The following is an 11,442-nucleotide window of genomic DNA, read 5'->3' on the forward strand; positions in this document are numbered from 1 at the left end:
GTTAGATTCAGGGTCAAAGAGGAGCTGAAGCCTGTCCCGACGAGCAACAGGCACAAGGCGGGGTACTCCCTGGGCAGGACGCCAATCCATGGCAGGGCACACACAGACACACACATTCACACAAGGGACAGCTTTCACAGAAGCCAATTAACACACCAGTAAGTCTTTAGACTGTGGGAAGAAACCCACACAAACACGGGGAGAACATACAAACTCCACGCAGACTGCACAGGGAATCCAACAATATTTATTCTTATATTGATGTTTCACAAGAATCCCTTGAAGTGCTGAGTAGCAGAAAAGTGGTTGAAGATTGAAATAAATACATCTGGGGAAAAACTGCAGGAACAGGAAAATCTCAATCAAAAAGGCACTGAGAAAAAATCACTTGTATATAATTAAATGTAAATAAACACAAACAGGTAGAATGCAATTTGCACTGTATTAAAAGTTTAATTTTATTTCTGTTAACAATAAATAACACTGTACTGGGGTACAGAGTCAGTACTGGAGTACTGTACTGGGCTACTGAGTCAGTACTGGGGTACTACGGTACTGTACTGGAGTAGAGAGTCATTACTGGAGTACTGTACTGGGCTACTGAGTCAGTACTGGGGTACTATGGTACTGTACTGGGGTACAGAGTCAGTACTGGAGTACTGGGCCACTGTTCTGGGGTACTGGGGTATCAGTAAAGAGAGAAGTACAACAATCTAACTCTGATATCAGAAGGCAGATATCAGGCTTTGCCTGGGTTTTATCTGGACAGTAATGTGCCTGGCAAGCAGCTGGAAGAAAATATCTCAATAACAACACCCACATGTCTCATCTCAGCCTTCCAGGTACTGGAGAAGCCACAATGGGCTCTATCACGAACTGTTTGTGTTTTTAGGTTTCAGAAGCACCTGTTTCAACTGTGCTTAACCTCAAAAAGACATCTGTTTTTTCATCAGATACTGTGACTGACACTTACCTGGTGTGACAAATTTAGCTGACTATCGCCATGGCGACGCAAGTTCACCTAAACGTTTCGAGCAGCAGCCCCAGGGGCTCCACATGAAGACAAAACACTGAAGGGGAACATGCAGACTCCACACAGGCACAGGCCTCAAGCATTAATCGAACCCAGGACTCCATAGCTGTGGCACAGTAGTGCCGATCCCTCCTACACCTACAGGAAATAAGAGACATGCAAGCACATGTACAGTAACTGACTTACCTGGTAACATAAAGGATCAGGTGTGAAAAATAGTAACATACAGTACAGGACAGGAGACACAGTGAGAGGAGACAACAGGGGAATATAGACTGTTTTACAGTACAGGACAAGAGACACAGGGACAGGAGATAACAGGGGAATATAGACTGTTTTACAGTACAGGACAGGAGACACGGGGACAGGAGATAACAGGGGAATATAGACTGTTTTACAGTACAGGACAGGAGACACGGGGACAGGAGATAACAGGGGAATATAGACTGTTTTACAGTACAGGACAGGAGACTCGGGGGCAGGAGATAACAGGGGAATATAGACTGTTTTACAGTACAGGACAGGAGACACGGGGACACGAGATAACAGGGGAATATAGACTGTTTTACAGTACAGGACAATAGACACGGGGACAGGAGATAACAGGGGAATATAGACTGTTTTACAGTACAGGACAGGAGACACGGGGACAGGAGATAACAGGGGAATATAGACTTTTACAGTACAGGACAGCTGCTGTACTGGCTCACGTGCTCACGATCCCCGAGCGCCCTCGCTCTTATCTGCACGCCCCTCCCGCGCGCCGGCAGCGCTGTGTGTCTCGGCTCGCGCACAGGTACAGCGCCGAGTCGTTCCCCAGCAGCCCGGACAGCGTCAGGTTCACCGACCGGTCGCTCAGCCGGACCGAACCGATCCGGGGCCCCAGGCCGGGGTCCTGCGACTTCTCGCTGGCTTGTTCTTTGTCATAGGAGTAGAACTCCAGCAGCGGTACCAGTTCGGTCCCGCCCGGAATCTGGCGGTACCAGAAGAAGTTATAGTTGGCCTGGTTCACGGTGCACGAGAAGCTCACGGAGCCGCCGCTGGGCTCGGTAACGGCGGACGCGGGGAACTGAGAGACCAGGACGTTCGTCTGGGACCGACAGGCTGTAACATAAGCAGGGGGGGAGTTGGGGAGGACAGAGACACATCGGTGAGAGATTATCGGGGTACAGTGAGTGAGAACCGGGGGACGGACGGTGTAAAAGCTGGCGGGAAAGGGCAGAACCGACACGCGAGATGAGCTTGGGTGGGGAGAGTTTTCCCTCCAGCCTGTTAATGAAGAGCCGTGCGCCTCTTCTTGTTCCTCCGAGTTTATGTCCGAGTGAAGCCTCTTTTTGTTAAAAAAAGAAAAGAAAACGCGCCCTTTCCCCCGTCGCGAGCGGCGCGGCAGTTCCTGCACGGACCCGCGCCGCTCTCGCGCCGCCGTGTGTCTCTGGCTGCGCAGTAGTACCACGCGCTGTCCGCGGGCCGCAGGTCCTTCACGGTCAGGCTCAGCTCGGCTCTGGTCCGGACGGACTCGATTCGGTCCCGCACGTCCTGCGGGGCGTCCTTCAGATCGGTGTCGGAGGTCGAAGCGTAGGAGAAGGACAGCAGCTCCAGCCCCGTCGCTCTGCCCGTGTCGGGCCGGCGGTGTCGGTACCACATCAGGCTGTAGCTGTCGGACTCCGTGCTGCACTGGAGCGCCATGCTGTCGCCGGGTTTGAGCAGCTGCGGCCCGGTGGGCTTCTGGGTGGCGGTGACTTGCTGCTGGCCGCCGGCGACTGAGAGAGGACAGCGCGGAGAGACACTGAATAACCGTCGCGACCGCTCTGAGCCTCGGCAGAGACCCTGAGACACACAGGCCGGCGCGAGGCGCGGTCGGGCTCGGCCCCTCCGGGGGATATCCGCCTCGCGGGATACTTACATGGCAGCGCGAGCAGCGCCGCGACCGCGAGGAGCAGAGCGCGGGTCTGGTGCGAGCCCATCGTGGCCATCCCGGGTGCGCGATCAGGTCTGCTGGAACGTCTTGCTTCTCTCAGTCTGTCTCTCTCCGTGGGTGTAAATCTGCTGTGTCTCCCCCCCCCCCGTCTCGCTGTCTCTCTCTCTCCCGCGTAACGGAAACTGCGCAGGTGCTGAACCCGCGCGCTCTGTTTCAGGTCGACCCACGCGCTCACTCACCCGGAGACACACAGAGAGAAACAGATGACCTGGTCCAGCTGCCGCCCACAGCCTGGCACTGCTGGAGCAGTACTGTCAGACCTGGGCACTGCTGGTGCAGTACTGTCAGTCCTGGGCATTGCCAGCCCGTTTGGACCCAGAACACAGGCTGGAGCAGAGCCTGGCACTGCTGGTGCAGTACTCTCACACCTGGACACTGCCAGTCCATCCGGACCCAGAACACAGGCTGGAGCAGAGCCTGGCACTGCTGGTGCAGTACTGTCACACCTGGACACTGCCAGTCCATCCGGACCCAGAACACAGGCTGCAGCAGAGCCTGGCACTGCTGTCCGAGCAGTGATAGCACTGTGGGCACTGAAGGAGACGGCACACAGGGCTTTCTGCTTCATTAGAAGCACTACAACATCAACCCGCCCCACCCCCATTAAAATCTGCCTACGAATATCTGAAAGTGTGATCCAACCCATTCCTCTATATAGCAGAGAAGAGTGCGGTTACAGGACCCTACACAGACGACGCACACTAGCCGAGTATCTGACCAGGGTGAGAGACAGCAAAGAGAAACAGACCCTGACGAAGTACGGCCTGCATGTCCAGGATAAAAACAGAAAGCTGTCTGAATTTGAGGATATTGAATTGGAGAGAGGCAGGGAGGGAGACAGGGGCAGGGAGAGAAGGCGAGAGGGGGCAGACAGAGAGAAACAAGCAAACGAGCCAGAGAAGAGAACACACAAAGACAGAGACCCGGTGACCCTGTGTGAACTGTAAAGAAGTGCAGTGTGTTACACTAATAATCTTGCAAAAGGTCTCTTGAGAATAAAATGATTATAGCCTACCAGGCCGTACACCTGTGCGCAAGAAACAGATTTCAATTAAACGCATTTAACTACTTTTTATATACCTTATGTAGGAAGTGTGACCTGCATCGTAATGCATTTTGAACGTAACTATATACAGGAAATTAATAGTGCAAGAGTTTGAATAGGAGGCTGCAGTGCACAGTGCGACTATATGACATAGAAAATTGAGCTCTTATGTTGCACGTAACGCAGCCTGAAACATAAATGCTCCCTTTCATTCTTAGGAGGAGTGTAAGTTGCAGGGTCCACCGCAGACTGTGTGCGCTCGCCGCGTATAGTCTGTTATCTGTGTTACGCAGAAGATCACACAGCTCGAGCGCGGCACATCGTCGCCGCGTGGTTACAGCTGGCCCGCGCGCGGCACCTGCGCAGCGAGCTCGAGGCTCCGCATCCTGTTGTTCGAGAAACCGCTTCCCGTCTCCTGCAAAAACACCGCGCCTTTTCGGTTGTGGCCAACACAAAAACAGCTCAAACAGAAAGCAACTTGCTAAAAGAAGCTTAAAAACATCTACTGACGCAGCTGTCGACACCTGACCCACATTGCGAGCGAGGAGACCTAACGGCTCGTGTATCTGAAAATAGAGCACTACTTTGGTGACCTGAATACGCTAAAGATATTAACAAGCCAGAAGACGCTGGGAGACCTCAACAGATCTGTCAGTTTAACAGTACAGCGCTACCGCTAAACGTCCTACTGCTGCTACTACAATTGCTAGCACTAATACTACAATTACAACTACCAGTTACTACCACTACTACTATGACTACAATTGCTAGCACTAATACTACAATGACCCCTGAGTACCACTGCTGCAATGACCACCTCTAACACTACAACTACAATACAGCAGCCGAAGCGTGGGAGCAGGTAGAACTGAGGTTGTTTGAGATGTGAAGACTTGGTCTAGCCAAGCCAAGCTCCCGGCCCCTGGACGGGGAGGACAGGGCCCCCGTGTGACCGAGGGGGGCGGAGCGACGCGGAACACGAGCGAAGGAGAAGAGAGGGTGACGTGTGGTATACATGGAGACTGAGCGCTGAACGCCAGAATTAGTGCGAGTTGCAGCAGCTGAGTTTAATTAGTCCGGCTGCCTTCATCCCTCCCGAGCTTTCGTTAAAAACTCCATTACCACTGATATTACAATTAGTACAGCTACTATAATTTCTTGTAATTTCGAGAAGAGTAGGGGTGTTACCCCGGTGTCCTGGCTAAATTTCCCCCTGGCCCTTACCCATCATGACCTCCTAATGATCCCCCTCTCTGAACTGGCTTCATCACTCTGCTCTCCTCCACACAGAGCTGGTGTGTGGGGAGAGTACTGGAGCATCATCCACGTGGGGCTGGACGTTGTGTTTCTGTTCTCCTCTTTTCAATACTGTACCACTATAATTACCGGCACTGATATTACCACCACTGCGTTCTGAATAGAAGAACTCGACAGCGGTCGATCTACATTTAATCTAAACTCGAGCAGCGCTGTTTAGGTTCAGCAACGATCCGGGATAATGAAGTGTTTAGCGGTCACCAGTGGCTCCGAGGTGAGGCTGGTTAAATGGTGCAAAGAGCATGAGTGCTGATTCATACTCTTTCAACAACAAACATATTAATCCCAAGGACAAACTTGTTACCCATTGGGAGAAGAAGTAAAAATATTAATATTTAACATGTCCGGTTCCACGAGGTAGGCACGGGGTTCGCGGGAGTTCCGCGCCACTTCTGTTACCAGGGTAACCGTCCCGCTCGCTGACAAGGGACTTCGTCTCTCGCGGCACTTACCTGTCACCCCGAGAAGCTTAATGTCTATAAGCTTATTACATGTAAACAAATATTCCAGGAAAGTATATTAAGCAAAAATTGGATAGGAGCGCAATGTGATTCGGCTAAAAAAAACAGTAAAAACGAGCAGGGCTCTTTCACCAGGAAGAGACTCGACCAGGTCTTACACTTTCAATCAGGTTTTGTTCCGTAATTGTCCTACATCTGCGGAAGCAAATTGTTATATTGTCTGTGGCTCAAGATTAAAATATTGTCCGTAGCTCAACATGAAGCGTGTGGACGGTTACAAACGAGAGGCCATTTGGTTTTCAGTTGCTAATTGAATCAAGGATCTCATCTAGCTGTTCCCTGAAAGAAACCAGGGTATCGGCCTCAACAATACAGCTGAGCAGCTTGGTCCACACTCCCACCACCCTTTGTGTAAAGACATGACTCCTGTTCTCAGTTTTAAGTGCTCTTCCAAGTAGTGTTTTCAAACATAAGGGCCTTTTTACTGGGAGAGTCTAGTTTCTCTGCTCTCTTCTGACCGGAGGGATTTGAGATGCTGTAACTCTTACACAATGAAATTTGCGATTTGCACTGAGATTAAAAAGAACCCAACCCCGTTTATATAAAAAAAATATGAAAATATGTGAAATGACATCCGCTACACTTTAACACCCGCAGACATTACTACCTAAAAACGGCGCTCCCAGCGGTGCAGCCTCTCCTTTCTCCAGAAGTGAGCTGCCACAGCTCGAGAGCTCCCTCTAGCGGCGGCTCCGAAACCCTGCAGCCACGCGCGATTCCACGACACAACGGCGCCGTGCGGTTCAATGAGAAATAAATCGCCCCAGCATCTCCTTCCCGCCCCGTCTCTTCAACAGAGTGGGCAGGCCAGGAAGGAACAGCCACAGTCATGGACCTTCAATACGGTACCTTTCCACTTTTGGAAGGCTTCTGATCAAGTGCCCCATAAAACACGAAATCTCACACTGCAGGCGGTAGGCTTTCAAGGTAAAGCATGGATCTGGATTTTGAAATGGTTAGTGGGCAGGAGACAGGGGTGAATGCCCACTCTGGGGTGGCATCATTCGTTAAACAGTTGGATGAGATCCTCCAGTCAGGACAGGAGGCTTTTCTGTACACAAAGGGTGGTGGGGGTGTGGAACAAGCTGCCCAGCCATGTTGTTGTTGAAGCTGATACCTTGACATCTTTCAGGAAACAGCTGTGATAGATCCCTGGACTACCTGTGTAGGCTAAATGGCTTCCTCTCATTTCTTCTGTTCTTAAAGATTTAAGGTAACGGGTGGGTTTTCAATTTGTTCAAAGAAGGAAAGAATTATATACTATTCATTCCCTGCATTTACATTTTTCTCTGAATGTTTTTTTTTCAGTCGAACAATTTGTGTTTGTGGTCATGAAATTAGGATGAATGATAAGTACAATAAGATACTGGATTTATTTGGGGGTAATTTTCTGCACACTTGTGATCACAATAGAACAAACACATACTTTGTGCTCATCCTGGTGATTTCAAGTGGAGTCCTAGGAAATCTTCACTGTAAGAAAACGCAGGCTGAGTTAGGAGGAGAATGGCATCTCTCAATGACAGCACAGGACACGCACAGACACACACAAAACACTCACAGAACAGGACACACACAGACACACAAAACACTCACAGGACAGGACACACACAGACATATGGGACCTGCACAGAAACACAAACACATTGACAATAACCTAAACATACACAGGGTGTGCAAACATAGATAAGAAGGTTAACATGCACAGACACAAACACAGGACGCAGGAAGACGCACACACACAGGCATGGACCAAGGACATCCAATGACACACACAAGCACAGAAAGAATTATGAGAAACAGATTTAAACACAGAGATTTCCAGAAACCCGTTAGAAAAAGAAAAACACATCAAACAGAGTTCAGCTGTGTATTCTGTATTTTTAAACAAAGCACATTTTCTTTACTTTTGAAAGTCAAGTGCAAGAGGAAAAGCACAGGAACAGAACTCTCTGTAAAAAAGTTACAACCTCAAAGTACAAAGCCCCTGTTGTAGTTTTTGTGGCTGTTTCATGTCAGATATGCAGTCACTCAGAAATGCTTCTGCTTTAGAGCCAAATGTAGGAGTGAACGATGGCATCTGTCTATCACCTCTTGGGAGACCCTTTGTAAAACACCTGTCTCGTGACTTCCTCTGCCCCTCCCCGGCCTCTCACCTGCACGCGGGTGGTGACGGAGCTCTCGCGCACCTGGTGCGTCTTCATCCTCTGGCTCTCGGCGGAGAACTTGCCGTTCAGCACGCCCAGGAACGACACGTCGGCGTTGATGGAGCGGGCCACCGAGCTGCTCTGCTGCAGCCAGCTCTCGATGAGCTCCGAGTGCGTCTCCACGTTGCTGACCTTCCGCGGCACCACGAACACCTCGTCCGGGATGAGGTAGGCGCCGTCCTCGGTGGTCTGGCACAGGGCGTAGCTGACGTTCATCACCCGGCCCATGTCCAGGTTGCGCAGGTTGTCCCAGCCGCCGCCCGGCAGGACCTCCAGCACCGGCATGGCCAGAGTCTTCCTGCACTCCCGGATACCGCCGCTGGAATTCAAGGAAACCAGCGTCCAGACGCTGACCAGGGCCGGTAGGATCAGCAGAAACGCGGGGCCGTCCAGAGCCATGAGTGAGACCCTGTGGCTTATCCTGATCCAGACAACACGAGCAGACAGCAGCAAGAAGGCAAGGTTTCACGAAGCAGACGCAATCTCTGCAGGGCTCAGAGAGGACAACACTTCTGCACTTGTATTGTCATCATCTATTAATAGTGAGTGAGAAATAAAAAATGATCATTTTCAGATCAAACATAAGAGCTGTGCGTGCATATCCGGTATCTTGCATCAGAGTTTCAGTTGAACTGCGTTCACTTTAGGTTTGCTGCTCAGGCTGGTGGCTAAGTGGAGGCAAGCTGGTTAGTACTTTCACACGATAAAACGGATTCAGATGTGTCTGTTGAGTCTGTAGCTCGTGGTAACAAACCTGCCCACAGGATGGCAGCCCACAGTAAGAGACCGGAGGACCGGCTGCGCTCTGCGGCCTGTCTCGATCGCTGTCTGTGGGTGGCCCAGGAAGACGTGGCAGTGATGGGACAGACGTTTCCCCCAAGTATCTCCTGGGCACGATCAGAGGTACGACTGCCAGCTGCCCGAGTCCACAGGGACATTCACGCGCCAGAGATAATAGCATGCGCCCATGCAGGACCCGACAGTCTGTCTCCCTCTGCAGCGCTTCTCGCCACAGTCACTCTCACAGCAAGTTCTATCATGTGCACTCACTCACACACATACACATGCACTGACGAGCACATACACACACACACAAGTGCACACAAACATGCATGTGCACTGACGAGCACACAAACATACACAGGTACACACACGCATACAGTGCACTGACGAGCACACAAACGTACACACAAGGTGCACACACATACTGTACATGTGCATTGCTAAGCACACACACACAAACACAGGTGCACACAAATACATGCTGTAATGGAAAGTTACTGAGAAAAAGGTGTTTTATCCTAAAAATGTTGTTTACAGGCAGAGCTGTGTTGCAGAAGCAGCTGGATTCTTAGAACAAAGTGTGATAGCACCCAGCTCGTCAAGGGCACGGGATGTTTTAATAATGTTTATCTCTGCTGCTTGAAAAAGGGAGTACGAGGAACTATTTGAATAACTACTCTTTTCTTTGCTTAAAGCAGAAACCTATAAGGAATGGGAAATTACTGCTTCGCCTGTCCTTGAAGTGTTGCATGAGCTTAAAAAAGATATAAAACAAGGGGCTCTCCCTGCTTTTGAATCAGCCTTCACTTTTCTGCACAGACCAGTGATGGCTTTTTCCCATATTGCAATATGAATAAAGACCTTACTGAGTGAATGAGAACACCTCTCCTGGCTCTTCTTTGATAAAATTCCACGACAATCTTTGGCGATGAAGAAGGGATCACAAACCTGATTGCGGACGGCTATTGGAACTCCATCCGGACCCGGACAATTTTTGAGAATTGGACGAACCTCGGGGGATAAATACTTACTTTTAGAGAAGCGTTTGGAGAAATCCGTGGCCGTCTGACATCAGTAAGTGATCCTTTAAAGGACTAATAGTTTGAAAAGCAAGCCACAAGGGCGTTCTCTTCGATAAGTCAGGGACTTATAATGGGTCTGGGATGCACATATCTTAACAAAGACGTGTGGTTTGTGCTCTGCGGAGTAGTCAATGTGAGTGTTCTAGAAACAGTAAGGCATTGTCGACAATGGGTAATGAGAGCTCTAAAGTCAAGGCTGGGCTGAGTGGCCCAGCCAAGTACATGTACGATAAGTTTGGTGATGTGGGAATAAAGTGTCTTCCCCTCTGGAGTAAGTTGGGTTTTCCAGAGTACGGCAACTTTAGTCCACAACAGGTTGAGTAACTTCAGGAGAAATTGCAGGAAAGGGAGAAAAAAGGAAACAAGAAAGCAGACTGGATCCTCCTCCAGAGTAAGACCTTGCACTTGTCTCCAGCGTCCACTCTCCATTTCACTCACCACTCACCACCTCCTTCTGTCCCTTCCCCACGTCACTATCCAACGGTGTGCGGTGCTGAATCCAGCCACCCTGTTGCCTATGGAGGATGAGGAGGAGCCACATGATTCCCTGGTGGCCATCACCTCTCGGGTAACCCCCAGACAGAACCTTTGCTCTTCCCCTCTTCCTAACTCTGACTTGGTTTTTTATGTGGATGGATCAGCCAGGAAGGATCCCTCAGCGGGACAGAACCATGTGGGGTACGCGGTTGTTTCGGACCACGAGGCGGTTGAGGCCTGCCGCCTTCCGTCTCACCTGTCTGCACGAGCCGCAGAACTTTTTGCTCTCGCACGGGCCTGTGTCTTGGCTGCCTCACAGTCGGCTCCTATTTATACTGATAGTCGATACGCTTTCGGCGGCGTCCACGACTTTGGCACTCTATGGAAGAACAGAGGTTTTCTCCCCTCTCAAGGTACGCCCATTCAGCACTCTCTTCTGGTCAGTGATCTGCTCGAGGCTATCCTTTCACCTCAGGCCATTGCGGTGTGTAAGTGTGCAGCCCATACCAGTGCCACCGACGCCGTCCCGAAGGGTCATGCTCGGGCTGATGCGGCCTAGAAGGCTGCCGCCGCTTCCCCCTCTCCTCCTCTCACCCTCCCCTCCATCCCCGTCCAGCCGGAGCCCCGGGGGGCTGCTCTACCTGACGTGCAAGCCCTTGCTCCCGCGTTGGAAAGGGGTAAGTGGAAGACATCTGGATCGTTCTCCGACGGGGCGTGGCTGGGGCCCACAGGTAAACCTTGCCTACCCCGCCATCTTTTTACCTACATAGCAAAGTTGACACATGGGAAGGACCGTGTGTCAAAAGGTGGGATGGTGAGCATGGTAAGTACACAGTAGGATACAAGGGGGTTCACGACCTTTGCCGAAAGAGTTTGTGAAAAATGTCTTATCTGTGCCCAAAACAATGTCGGTAGGGGCACTAAGACTCAGTCCTCGGCCCATCCCACTCCTCAGGGGCCCTTTGACCACCTCATGATGGACTTCATAGAACTGACACC

At 50.8% G+C, this 11,442-nt stretch overlaps 1 gene segment (V, D, J or C); it reads right to left on the minus strand.

The window, feature by feature from the left end:
• Positions 1-231: 231 nt before the first annotated feature.
• Positions 232-3,053, minus strand: LOC148832611 (Ig kappa chain V region BS-5-like). The segment is given in 2 exon segments: positions 232-2,137; positions 2,937-3,053. Coding segments are annotated over 2 exon segments (435 nt in total).
• Between the last annotated feature and the right edge of the window lie 8,389 nt (positions 3,054-11,442).

Source organism: Atractosteus spatula, chromosome 6, assembly GCF_055471065.1.
Source record: "Atractosteus spatula isolate fAtrSpa1 chromosome 6, fAtrSpa1.hap1, whole genome shotgun sequence".
Classification (NCBI taxonomy): Eukaryota; Metazoa; Chordata; class Actinopteri; order Semionotiformes; family Lepisosteidae; genus Atractosteus; species Atractosteus spatula.